The sequence below is a fragment of the Cebus imitator genome, unplaced genomic scaffold, assembly GCF_001604975.1.
Source record: "Cebus imitator isolate Cc_AM_T3 unplaced genomic scaffold, Cebus_imitator-1.0 Scaffold155, whole genome shotgun sequence".
In the NCBI taxonomy this organism is placed as follows: Eukaryota; Metazoa; Chordata; class Mammalia; order Primates; family Cebidae; genus Cebus; species Cebus imitator.
In genome coordinates this window covers 566821-580696 of record NW_016107470.1, presented here as the reverse complement: position 1 = coordinate 580696, position 13876 = coordinate 566821, and the positions used below count along the sequence as shown (strand labels likewise).

The 13876-nt window shown below is 36.9% G+C and overlaps 1 protein-coding gene across 3 annotated transcripts in view; it reads right to left on the bottom strand.

Moving 5' to 3' along the window:
• The window catches only part of CBWD3 (COBW domain containing 3), a 72152-nt gene that overhangs the window by 40456 nt on the left and 17820 nt on the right, over positions 1 to 13876 (bottom strand). The window contains exons 1-3 of one of the 3 annotated variants that reach the window (XM_017543414.2): positions 5235 to 5571; positions 2270 to 2356; positions 447 to 543 (exon numbers count right to left, since the gene is read on the bottom strand). In XM_017543414.2, the coding sequence (XP_017398903.1) occupies positions 447 to 543; positions 2270 to 2356; positions 5235 to 5388 (338 nt within the window). In that variant the 5' untranslated portion in view covers positions 5389 to 5571. The other 2 variants (XM_017543416.2, XM_037743815.1) reach the window with 2 other exon arrangements.

Sequence of the window (13876 nt, the reverse complement as noted above, 5' to 3'; positions counted from 1 at the left end):
TCACCATGTTGACCAGGATGGTCTCGATCTCTTGACGTCGTGATCCACCCGCCTAGGCCTCCCACAGTGCTGGGATTACAGGCTTGAGCCACCGTGCCCGGCCCTTTTTTTTGTTTTTATAAGGTTGAATACTTGGAAATATGACCAATGACAAATTCAGAATAATCATTTTTTACATGAGACTTTCATGTACTAGAGATTATTAATTAAATAAGCCCTGACATCAAAAGCATTAAAAACTCAAAGGGCCAAAGCATTAGAGCAGATAGAAAAGATAGTAAGAAACACTTTAAGAAAATGCTTCCTAATAAGTTTATTTTCTATTTGTTTGAAAATACAATGAAGTAAACTGTAAATTCAGTTAAAGTACTCAAGAAAATTAAAACTGGAAATATAATCAATAAACATTTCTAGTAAACCAAGTACATAGTAAACACATTTCTCACTTCACTGAACAGCAGAGGCAACCATTTCTAAGTTCCAGCCACTCTTCATAGAGCTCTCCACCTTGGCTGACAGCTAAGGATTTCTCCAGCGCACTTCCTAGAATAATTAACAAAGAGCACTCTTTACCTTACGTCCATTAGCCAACAAAAAACAAAGATGAGGGTAACTCAATAATGGAGATCTTAAAGCAGAAACTGCATTTTATAACATTCTTTCATTTTATTCATGCAGCCTCAATATCTAAATTACAGTACACTACATTATTTTAGCTTTAAGATAACTTAAGCCCCTAAAAAGACACACCCTACACTGATAAACATACCTACTTCCTCCTTAGGCCTCTTTCTTGGCCACCCCCATTTCTTAATAAAGTAGCTGTCTTGAAGGCATTTTTTTCTTCTCCAGGGTAAGCTTTCTAGATACAACTGGTATGTTTTATATATTGGATTTTGTATGCCCTTCAACATCTTAAGAGATTGCCTTATCTATCTGTTTCTCTTCATTCTTCTTCTAAATTGTTTCTGTTAGACAAACTGCTGAATATTCCCACTGAGTAAAAACCCTAGTTCATTTGGAGAAAGGTTTTTGGCCAGGGTATCATGTGCTCATTTAAAAATTAAACTTTTAGTCAAGTTAACATAGTTTTCTACCAATACGTACTTAAGAAAGAATAAACTACATTTGAAATGCTTGTAATCTATAATAATTATTTTAAATGTTTTACTTTTCCTCTAATAAAGAAATATACCAAATGGTGAAGAATTCCAAAAGTCCAGTAAGCAAATGAGCCATCCATATAATTGAGTGTCTTTTACACATATATTTTTGATCATATTTCAGGTAGTTATTAATAAAGAGCTTCTAAAGGGGTTGCTACAGCATTCAGACTGTATACAGAATGTTAATGAAACATGAAGGCAAGTATTGAGAATGCTGTGAAACTAAAATTGTGAAAATGATCCAGAAAAAAATAAAGAAAATAGTAAGAATAAATGTAATTGGTGTGCAACAGGCTATTTAATAAGATGCTGGGGAAAAAAAGGACTGTTATTAGAAATCTCAGGATTTTTGCCTAAAAAGCACTTTTCTCTTTAATTAAAACCAGAAAGCCAATGTAACAGTCTTCCCATCCTGTTCATAAAACCTAACTCTTTTACTTTTTACAACTGAAAACAATAGTATATTTTAAAATAAATAGTTTAATAGATACTGGTTTTTGGCTAGAAGGGAGCTTTGATTACAATTCATACTTATGAAGAAAAATTCCTATAAAGGTAATCAAAGTATTGTGTCTAGCACTATTTTTTTTTAACCACAGCTTAATAGTTGAGTTGAGAAGTCAAGCACACTTATTTTCACAAATAATTTAAGCTACATGAGGATAAAGACCATATGTTTAACGTATTTTTAAAATCTTTGGTTTTAACTGCATTGCAAATAATAAATGTTAAAGTAAACATAACTGAAGCATTTTCAAATATTTTTCATGAGTTGCAATAAATAATAGAGTTCATACAAAAGTATCTTTCTGGTTTCTAAAAGCTTTTTCATATGTCTAGATTTTTGCTTCTCAAGTCATTTATTTCACATAAAAATATAGTTTAATTCTGTTAATATGAATTCCAAAGTGATACAAAATAAAATTTTATGAAAGCTAATTTCAGTATCTCAACCCATATAAATCTTAACAGAAATTAATTTTTCCAAACCTATCCACATCAATATATTGCATTTTCATTTTTAAATATGGAATATCAATTCACCAGAGGAATAAACAGTCACATAAAATCTTGCCACATGACATTTATTGAACTTTACTTACCTTCCCCAAATTCATTTAAAATGACTGCTACTCTTTTACTATGTTGCTCTGTCAAAATATAGTTCAGAAGTGTTGTCTTCCCAGCACCTATAAAACATATTTGTTGTAAATAAAAAAATTCAAAATAATTTTAAAGACACAAAAAGATATAAAGAATCCTAATGTTTTTGAGAATTTGCATGCTATTTTTCATATATTAAACTACAGTATAGAACATCCTAGAGGATAAGATTAATGCACCCTTTGTAATCTATTGCAAAATGCTATATGTAGACATAAAATTTTATAAATGTTTACAAATACTCCTACAAGTTGAAACAGTTTCTTCAAGCTAACCTTTCCTAAAATTTACACATAATGACCCTTTATTTCAACATTAACAAGACACGAATTCAGGCTGACTATATGGCCACTTTTAGTATGTTTTAAACAATCTATAAAAATTTTATGAAATGCAGAATAGAGGCAGGTAGTGTCAACAATGGACAGAATATTCGGTAAATTCGTAAGACTATACCAACTTTATCCAGCAGGTGGCATATGAAACTAATATATTAATCTCAAGTAGAAGAAAAATAATTGTCCTGTGAACCACATACACTAAAGTTCAAAGAGGAAAGAAAGAAAACCTAACTGCATAGTATTGTAGTTCAACTGCATGACTGTAGCATTTCTTTATCTTTTTTCTTGGACATTTCATTTGTTTCCAGTGTTTTACTATTACAGTTCTGCTAAAAATTTTTACATATAGGCTATACATATCTTCGGAAATACATTAAGTTTTCTAGTGTATAACTAGGAAGATTTTATGGAGTATCAGGGTTTTAATATCTTTTTATGTCATATTCCTTTCAAAGCTTTTTAAGAGACGAAGGCTTATGTTTAGGGTACTTTAGGAAGCTCAACATCACAAAAATGTGAAGTACAGAATGGAAGAGAGAGACTTAAGGAGACAGGGCAATGAGGAAAATCTTAAAACCAGTCCAAGCCTGAGACAGAGACCCTGAACATGAGTGTTTCACAGGGCAGTGACGTGAAAACTGAAATTAAACAGTGAATGTAGGAAACCTTCTAACAGAAGATTTACTAGGGCTTTTTAACCGTATTATGAAGAAAAACACTTTAAGACATAGTTCATTCATTCGAAGGTTTCTACTATGCAACAGATTTATGCTCGGCCTTGGTGAAAATGTGAAAAAGACAGTCTCTGCCTTTATGGAGCTTAGAAATATCAAGGGAAGGAGAGGAATTCAGTGAAGAAGGAGGCAATTATGTCACAGGGTGGCACATTCAATAGATGTACAAAATGCTATGGAGAACCTAAGAGGGACATCTAGCCAGAAGAGTAACAGTAAAAAAGTACATATTCCAAAGGGCTAAAATACTTGGCACCTTTGAAGTAACAGTTCATTCTGCAGGGCCATTTTGCCAGCTGGAAAGCTTGGCAAGATCCAGATCCCACAGGTCCTTGTAATTCATGTTAAGGAATTTGAACTTTAACCCATATGGATGCCACTGAAGGGTGTGACACAATCGGATTGGCATTTATAAAGATCATTAAGGCTAACACGCAACAAATAAATTAAAGGGCAGCAAGACTCCAGATTAGTTAGGCGGCTTTTAGAGTATTCCAAGTGGTTGGAATCACAGGAGCAAGATTTGGGGGGATGGTAACGGATGAAGTTTCGGACATGTTAAGTTGCAGAATATCAAAACAGAAATGACACAGGTGTGTAGCTAAACATGGACAAAGCGGGTGGCGGAGGGTGGGGGAGCCTTAAAATGAAGCCAGAAAAGCAGGTGGAAAAATCAGAAGAAAAATGTAATAGAAGCCAAGGGAAAAGTGTTTCAAAAAGGGAAAATAATCAGCGATAAGGAGTGAAACTATCCCTAGATTCAACAACAAGGTTGCTGGCATCAGTCCTCATTCCTGAGCTTCTCCAATGAGCTACTGACCTACCAGTGAGCAACATGGAAAAGGCCTGAGGGGCAGCTTTGAAATACATTGTTTTAGACAAGAAATTTGTTCATCTTCTCAGAAGAGCACCCTCTGAATAAGTGGGGAAATGCAAAAAATCGATTCCTTTATAAAATTATTTCTGAGCAAAAACGGGAATAAACTTACAGTCTACAAAATAAAAAGAAAGAAAACACCAGTGATTTCTTATTTTTACATAAAAGTTCCTCCTAGCAGCACCTAGAAATATTATTTCCCTGAAACAGGATCACTTTATTTACATTTCTTAACTTCTTCCACACTTAGAAGTCATATATTTGTTCTAGCCCTTCTATTTAACTGTAAGGTTTAAAAATATGTTTCTCAAACTTTTCCAGTAACAAACTTCTAGTGTAAGTGCATAAACCGCCCTTCACGAAACTATCAAGTGCACAAACTTGTGGTTTCGAGTAACCCTGTACACTCCTAAACTTTTGTAGTTTGAGAAACAGTCTTGGAGGACAGAGATTTTATTCTTACTTTCCTACGCAGTGGTTTGCAAACAGACCTTAAAAAAGTGTTTGAGATAGGAGCACTGCCCGCTAACTGGCTGGAGGACTTTGGCTCATGGGGAAGGGGAACCTACTGAGGAATGTCCCATTCGTGTCGGGGATTTTACAAACGGGACGTCCTTTAATGGCAAACCTTTAATGGTTCCAGTCCCATTTCACAGGTGACAGGTATTTTTTCATTTTCAATGAAGCAGATGAGCGTCAGAATGGTAACATAACTTGGTAAGACGGCACAGAGATAATTAGGGGGCGTGTCTGAGCTTCAAAGTCTTGTTAGAAAGGAATCTCCCGAGAAGAGACGTAAACCCGAACGAGGAGCAAGTGACCCAGCCCCTACCTCAAAGACATTTGCTCTCGGTCACGATGCCCCAATGCCTCAGGAGAAGAGGCACCGGCAGCCCCCAAAATCCCAGGACACCAGAGTTCGCGGCATTTTGTGACCGGGATGGTTAGTTACCTAAATACCCGGTGATAATTGTGACTGGGATCTTGGCGCCGAGCCCAGACTTTTCCTCCTCCTCGCTTTGCTTCGTCTCAATGGGAACCAATTCAGGACAATCCTCCTCCGCAGGATCCTCTTCCTCATCCACAGCTCCAACAGCCTGTAACATTCCGGCCTACACCAAGTCCCTAACTCAGCTGAACTGCTGGGACCAACACGCCGAACGGCAGCCGCGCACGCCCAGCGCGCCACACCAGGCCAGGCCAGGGCTGACGTCATCACATCGCGACGCTAGCTCCTCCTGATCCCACCCAGATTACCTGGGCTCCAGACTAGAACCGCCTCGTCCCTTAGCCACGCCCCCCTAGGAGGTGGGCTCTCCCCGACGGAAGCTGCACACGCATCTGGTCGCGTTCTGTGAACCTGAGCGAGGCTGCATAGGGTTCTTAGGGCGCCTTGAACCTGTCTGAAGGTGCCACTGGCGCCTGCCGCCTTAATAAGCTACTGACTGTTGGTAGGGCTGAGGACAGGCTGCTGGAAATCTGGAGTGGGTAGCCTGACCTAACCAGTTCCTACAGGGCATCGACTTTATCAACTTGATTTGTCTTAATAAAAATAATAATAATAATAATAAACCGGGCACGGTGCTGACGCCTGTAATCCCAGCCCTTTGGGAGGCCAAGGCGGGTGGATCACTAAGTCAGGCGACCGACACCTTCCTGGACAACATGGTGAAACCCCGTCTCTACTAAAAATATAAAAATTAGCCGGGTGTGGTGGCCGGCGCCTGTAATCCCAGCTACTCAGGAGGCTGAGGCCGGAGAATCGCTTGAACCCGGGAGGCATAGGTTTCAGTGAGCCGAGATTGTGCCACTGCACTCCAGCCTGGGCAATAGAACTAGACTCCGTCTCAAAAATAAATAAAAATAAAGTTTTAATTCATAAAGAATGGAAGGTTATAACATTACAATGTTAATTGTAATTTTTCTACCTGAAGGATAACCAGTGACACTTTCTTTATTATTACATATTATATATGTATATCCAAATTTTTGATATTCATGCATCACTTTTATTTTGTCTCATTATTTATTTAGACCTCAGGCAGCCTAAGTTCATTAATTATATTTGCTGGTTCATGACACTCTCTTATAACTAATCCATAGATAGCTCTTTTTTCTAATATAAATTTATAGTGAACTCCTTTTACCTCATCTCTAACCAAAGAACATTACCGGTAAGTTACATAGTTACAGCTACCTATGTGCACTGCTCCGGCTTCCAATCCACAGCCTGCCGCATAAGATAGTAACCATAATCATGAATTGGTTCTGGATTGCTGATCATTTCCTCTTTTCTTTTTAGTTTTATCACGTATATCACATATGTACTTAGATAATATGTTGTTTAATTTTGCTTGTTTTTGAACTTTATAAAATTATCCATATAATATATAAACTCCTGAGGCTTGCTATATTTTTCAGCATCACTGCTGTCTTGTATTCTATTGTGTGGCTACATGGCAATTTATTCGTTTCCTCTCAATTGTTCCAGGTTTTGCTCTTATGAACAGGGCTGCTATGAACATTTTTCATGATGTGTGTGTGGACAACTTTCTCTTGGGTGTCTGTGTAAGAGTTGAATTGCTGGGTCTTCGGTTACGCAAATGTTATACTTACAAGAAAATGCACAATTATTTTTTCAAAATGTTTGTGCAAATTGATACATTCTTCCCAGAAAAGTGTCAGAGAGCTCATTGGTCTATATGTCAATATTATCAGACATTAACTTTTTGCCAATCCATTGAGTACAAAAGAAGCCTTCATTATGGTCTTCATTTGCATTTCCTTGGTTACTAACAAGGTTGAGAATCTTTTCATGTGTTTTAGCAATATTGAATTCTTAGAACGACCCTGTGAAATGTTATCCCTCTTTCAAACATGGGGCACCAAGAGTTAAATTACTTGTCCAGGTTAGGTCATAAAAATCTATCTGATGCAAAAATAGAATGTTTCACTGCTATCCTGATGCCAATTAAAGTTTGACTTTTCCTTCCTTCTCTGAAATTCCCCATAAAATATACCGTGTGTATTCCATTATTTCTACCGATATAGATATATAACTTAAAACTTTTCTTTGCAGTATTTATCACACCTTTTGTAGAATACAGTTAAGGGAAAGGATTCATTTTTGTACAAATGAGTATAATGATATTATAATCACACATACACTCAGTCTGAGAAATCAGACTTGAATGCTTTGCTAGCTTTGACATTGTAATCATGAACCAGCTGAGGCAGAAATGAGGCAAACACCTTAGGCCTGGTGGTTCAGTTCACTTTATTCTACCAAAGGAGAGAAGCTGTGATGAACGGCCCAAAATAGATAGAATTAATGGTTCACAAGCTTTTTGGTTTCAGGAATGCTATGAAGTATTGATTTTTTTTTTTTTTTTTTTTTGGCAACCTAAATGAAGGAGTAACATTGAACCCACAGGCATCTCACTATTTTCTTGGTGTCCCTTCAGCACTGTATTACTGCCTGCATAGTAGCTATGACACTCCTCACCACCTTCTTTTACATATTTTTTAAAGTACATTCTTGTAGATCCCCTTATATGGCACTGGCTGAATGTTATACTAAAATGTCTCTTTCTGTTTTTTCAAACAGGGTCTCACTCTGTCACCCAGGATGGAATGCATTGGCACGATCACAGCCCACTGCAGTCCTAAACCCTTGGGCTCAAGTGATCCTCCTGCCTCAGACTCCCGAGTAGCTGGTACTGCAGTCACATGGCACCATATCTGGCTAATTTTTCTTTTTCTTTTTGATAGATACAGTGTCTTCCTATGTTGTCCAGTCTGGTCTAAAGTCTCGTCTCTAACAATGAGCAACCTGTAACCTACCAGCTCACTCAAGTTGACCAAATAGCATTGTTCTAACAGTATGTAACCTCAGTCAGAGCAAAATAAGTTTTACACATTGGCCAAAGCTTAAATACACTACAAATGTTTAGCGACTGATAGACAAACACAATGAGACAAATGGATAAACTAAATGTGATCTATCCATACAATGGAAAATTATTTGGCAACAAACAGGAGAAAGGACAAACAAATCAATCTTGAAAACATTATGCTAACTGAAAAAAGCCATTCACAAAAGACCACATGTTGTATGATTCCATTCATATAAAATATCCAGAATAGGCAAATATATAGAGATAGAAAGTGCATTAATGGTTGCCAGGAGCTGAGGGCTGGGGAGACACTAGAACAGTTTTTTAGGCAGTGATGAAAATGTTCTAAAATTGATTATGGTGATGGTAGTACAATCTGATTATACTAAAATCATTGAATCATACACTTTAAATTGGTGAATTGTATCATGTGTGAAATTTATCTCAATAAAGCTGTTATTCTGAAAAGAAATAAAGGCCTATCTGTGCATCAAAATGGGGTGTCTGTGTGCATTTGCAGAGAAATGCTGTCTTCAGCAGTTTCAAGTCCTGCCCTAGGAACAAGTATAAAAATTATAGCTGGATAAAATTTTTCCTTTAGTCTGTTTCATATTCATCTTCAGTAAACCTTTCATCCATGGATTCCGTGGAGTCCTGTCATTAGTTTTTTTTTTTCCCTCTTTTCAAGAAGGAGTTCTTGCCCTGTTGCCCGGGCAGGAGTGCAGTGGTACAATCTTAGCTCACTGAAACCTCTGGCTCCTGGGTTCAAGTGATTCTCCTGCCTCAGCCTCCCAAGTATCTGTAATTACAGGTGTGTGCCACCACGCCTGGCTAATTTTTGAATTTTTAGTAGAGACAGAGTTTCACCATTTTAGCCAGGCTGGTCTCAAACTCCTGACCTTGTGATCCACCTGCCTCAGCCTCCCAAAGTGCTGAGATTGCAGGCATGAGCCACTGCACCTGGCTGATTTTTTTTTTTTTTAACTTGTAACAGGGTTATCTATTCTGCGTGAGGCTTTGCCACTGTTGTTAAATTTTAAATGCCTTTTTAAATAAGTAAAATTATTAATTATTATAGAATCTATTACAGTTTCTGATGTAACTTAAAATTTCTCCCTCATTTAGCTTTGCTATTTTGTTTCATTTCATTTACTTTAGGGTAAAACGACAAAAATAACAATAACGATGTGTTGAGCCCTTAGGCATTTGATAGGTACTGTGTTAAGCACATTAAATGCATTATTACATTTAACTCTCCAAGGTAAATACTATTTGTATACCCATTTTATAGATGAGGAAACTGAGGCTTAGAAAAAAACAAGTATCTTGCTCAAAGTCATACAATCAGTAAATGGCAGCCCTTAGGCTCAAGCCAAACCTGCTTGACACAAAATCCCATGCTCTTCTAAACCAGGAGATCTGCAAACTTTTCTGTAAAACTAGATGGTAAAGATCTTAGTCTTTACAGATCAAAAAGCAAATTTGAGGACATTGTGTAGTACTTATATAATAAGAGAGAAAGCAAATGTCTACAAGTTTGAATTTGAATTTCATGTGTTAAACAAAATTATGGGAGACCATTGTTTTGGGCTGAGCTCCTGCACTAGGCCCAAGCAGACCCGACCAAACCAAAATGGAGTCACTCATGCTAATGCTAAGTGCTAAAAGATCAAACTAAAACTTCAAAAATACAAGTCCCAAAATAGACCAGTTTTTCTCTTCTCCTGAAAACAGGAGATTCAAGTATAACAAGGAAGTTGCCTCTGCTCTATCCCTTACAAAAAAGTAATCTGGGCCGGACAAAGTGGTTCACTCCTGTAATCCCAGCATTTTAGAAGGCCCAGGCAGATGGATCACCTAAGGTCAGGAGCTTAAGACCAACCTGGCCAACATGGCAAACCCCCATCTCTACTAAAAGTACAAAAATTAGCCGGGTGTGGTGGCACACACTAGCAGGAGAATCTCTTGAATCCAAGAGGTGGATGTTGCAGTGAGCCAAGATTGTGCCACTGCACTCCATCCTGGGTGACAAGGGGAGACTAGGCTCTATCTTAAAAAAATAATAATAATAATTTGATGATAACCAATTGGTTTTGTTGTTGTTGTTATTTTGTTTTGTTTTGCTATTCTGTTTCCTTGTTCCCACCTTACAAAACCCAGTGTTCTGCTATTTTCTAACGGGATAAGAGACCAAATAACTCTATTTAAAACGATAAAAAGTGATGTCAATGCCTAAAGTTTTGGGCAACCTCAAAATTAATCATCCTCTCAAAATTGAGAAGTTGACCGAAAGGAGGAATTGTTAAATTCTGTGTGGCCTAAAAAAAACTTTCTCCTTACATATTTTAAATTTGCCCTAAAGGTTTCCCAGTATATAAAAAGCTGCAACCCAACTTGATGCGTATAACGGACTGTAACTTACTCTTGTAACAAACAGTGAGTCTCAGCCAATCACAGCAGCCGAAATTCAGTCAACTGCAGACAGCCAGCTCTTCACAGCAGGTTCAAATAAGGCAAACGCCCAGCTTTGACCAACTGTTTCGGTGCCTCACTTTACTTTTACTGTCCATGAATGTTACCTAACCATGGGGCAACCCTACCGTCAATCTGAACCTAGTCTGGTTCTAGGGGCTGCCTAATTCACAATTCATTCTTTGCTCAATTGAACCCTATTAAATTAATGTGTCTAAAGTTTTCCTTTTAATATGTATAATTTTCACATCATGAAATAAGTCTAATTTTTTCTTTAATAGTTTTCTTTAATTTTTTAATAGTCTTTTATTTTTTTCTAATAGATTAAAAATGTAAAAACTGGCTAAATAAGAAATGGTAAATGGTAAACAATAAATGGTAGCAGGCCATAGTTTCCCGACTCCTGATCTAAGCTACTATAATGTACTGTATTCTTAAGCAGAATTAAATGAATTTTTGCAAAATTGGATCCTACTTGCTATTTCAGATTCAGTTTGTAAATCATTCACCATTAAAACAATCCTGGACCCTCAAAGGGTACCACTGTTACCATAGTGCTTATTATTCAGAGGAAGATCTGAAGTCAAGAAGCTTAAACTTTTTTCCTAATGGCACTAACACTTGGCCTGGGAAAGGCCTGATTTAGGCACAGCTTGAATCTTTGCATTGCAGTAGAAGTCCTCCTAGGAGGAAGCAGAGCAGAGCAGACAAGCTCTTAAACTGTCTGGATTTCAGCAGCTCAGCTTTCTGACAATAACCTTGCTATATGTCCTTCAACACAATTCCCTGCTAATTTCCTACTACTTCCCTTTGCTTCATTTTTCTCCCTTGAATAGTTATGTTAATCTCCATAAGAAAAAGAACCGTAGCTATATCCAAATAAGAGGAAAGCTAAAAATAATACCAACTTGGTTTTGTTTTTTGTTTTGTTTTGTTTTTCTCATTTTTGCAACTTCCTGCAAAGGAAAGAACATACTAGTGGCTAGCAATAGCTACTGGTTTAGAGGAAAGGAAACTGAGAGTTTCAAAATTAACCCAGTTCCTCTTATCTAGCTGTGGCAAATAAATTTTTTAAAAAATTAAATGTTTAAAAATAAAAAATAAAATAAGAAAAAACATTAAATGTTTAAAGTTTATCAGTTTATTTAATATTTTTCACTGGGCACACATTAACTTGTTGGGAACATATCTAAAAGGTCAAAGGCCAATAGCTTGTATTCTTGTGACTGTTTTGGTTAAGGTAGAATATCAGTATTCAAGTGCCACATCGTCCTCTTTTAAGATATACAACCACGGTAAGGACAGGAAAGAATATTTCCTCTCCAGAATATTGAAAATGTCTAGCAGGTGAAAATTGTACATTTTAATGTTTTTACAGGGTGTGACATTAAAGACTGTAAGTAACATTGTTTGAATTCATTATTTTTGGTGGCTAAACCATGCGATTAGTCTTCGCTTACTGTTGAGTCACTTGTAAATCAGCTTGCCATGAAATTAAAAACAAAGAAAAAGAAAACAGCATTCAAAGCCCTCAGGTTGACAAGTTGAGTTGTGCACCATTCTCTGTAAAAGAAACTAAAGAAACTATCTTTTATATACTATAGGAGTGGGCGGGGTGACAGGAGTGGGCGGGGCGACAGGAGGGGAGGTTGGGCAAAATGAATAAAAGAAGTTTTGCAATGACTTATGGTGTAATTGTTTACAAGAGAGTCTAAATAACTTCTTTGATTGTCATTAGATATTTCAAACTGACATTTATGGCTTTAAGTTTCACTTTGTATTTTTTATAGTTTTAGACAAGCATATTCCAAAATCCATAGGCATCTGCTCAGAATTCCTTAAATGTAAGTAAAAGACACCAAAACAAATGATATGTCTTCATTCTTCCTTCCCCTTTCTATTCCCTCAAAGAGTGTTTAACCATACTTGACTGAAATACCATGCTATTGGCAAAGCCAGGTCTTTCTGGCTTCAAGACCAATGTCTTTTGAGTCCTATTGCTCTGTCTCTCAATCAGTCATTGACTTAGACTTTTTGTGCTACTACAACACAATATGCAATACTGGGTAATTTATAAATAATAGAGATTTATTTCTCACAGTTCTGGAGGCTATGAAATCCAAAATCACAGTGCCAGGAAGTTTGCGTCTAGTGAGGGTTGGTCTCTGCTTCCAAGATGGTGCCTCAAAAGCTGTGTCCTCCTGAGGTGATGAAACTGTGTGTTCACCTGGCAGAGGGAGATGGAAATAAGCTTTCATATTGTTTAAGTTTCTGTTTATGCCACTGAAACTAATCCTAACCAACTTTTTTAATTTTTTAAAAATAATATAAGTAGGCTGTGCACAGTGGCTCATGCCTATAATACAAGCACTTTGGGAGGCTGAGGGGAAATGATATCTTGAGATCAGGAGTTCAAAAGCTAACCTGGGCAACATAGCAAGACCTTGTTTCTACAAAATTTTAAAACTTAGCTGGTCATGGTGGCATGCACCAGTAGTCCCAGCTACTCAGGAGGCTGAGGTGGGAGGATAGCCCGAGCCCAGGAGTTTGAGGTTACAGTGAGCTATGAGCATAGCACTGCACTCCAAACTGGGTGACAGAGACCTTGTTTCTCATTTTTAAAAATTAAATTTAAAAAATTTAAATATACATATATGTGTGTGTGTGTGTGTGTATATATATACGTAGTATTTACATATAAATTATATATTATACTTGAAAGTACTATAATTATAAAAAAATTCAAATGGTAAAAACGTATTAGGGTAAAATATGAAGTCTCTTTCACTGCCTCAATTTTACTTCCCTTCACTGATATTAAATAACCACTGTGAATAATTTAATAGACATAGATCCAGATTTTTTTGGTCCAATATTATCTTTGCCACTGCCATGTTAGATATTTTACTATAGGAGAAGCAAGCTTCCTTCCTGAAATAATAGTCCTGTTTAGACCAAGTCTTAGGTATATGAATATAAGTATTTGCATACATGCGCATTAATAAAATTGTAACAGAAACATAAAATACATTTGTATACATATGTGGCTTTTGTTTTTAATAAATAGAAACGTACATAGACTTTGTTCTGGAACTTGCTTTCTTGCTTTCTTCACTTGACAATATGCACTGATGATCTTTCCTTCTCACTAGAATTAGACATACTTCTTTTTTGGGCGTGAGGGATGGAGTTTTGCTCTTGGCACCCAGGCTGGAGTGCAGTGGCA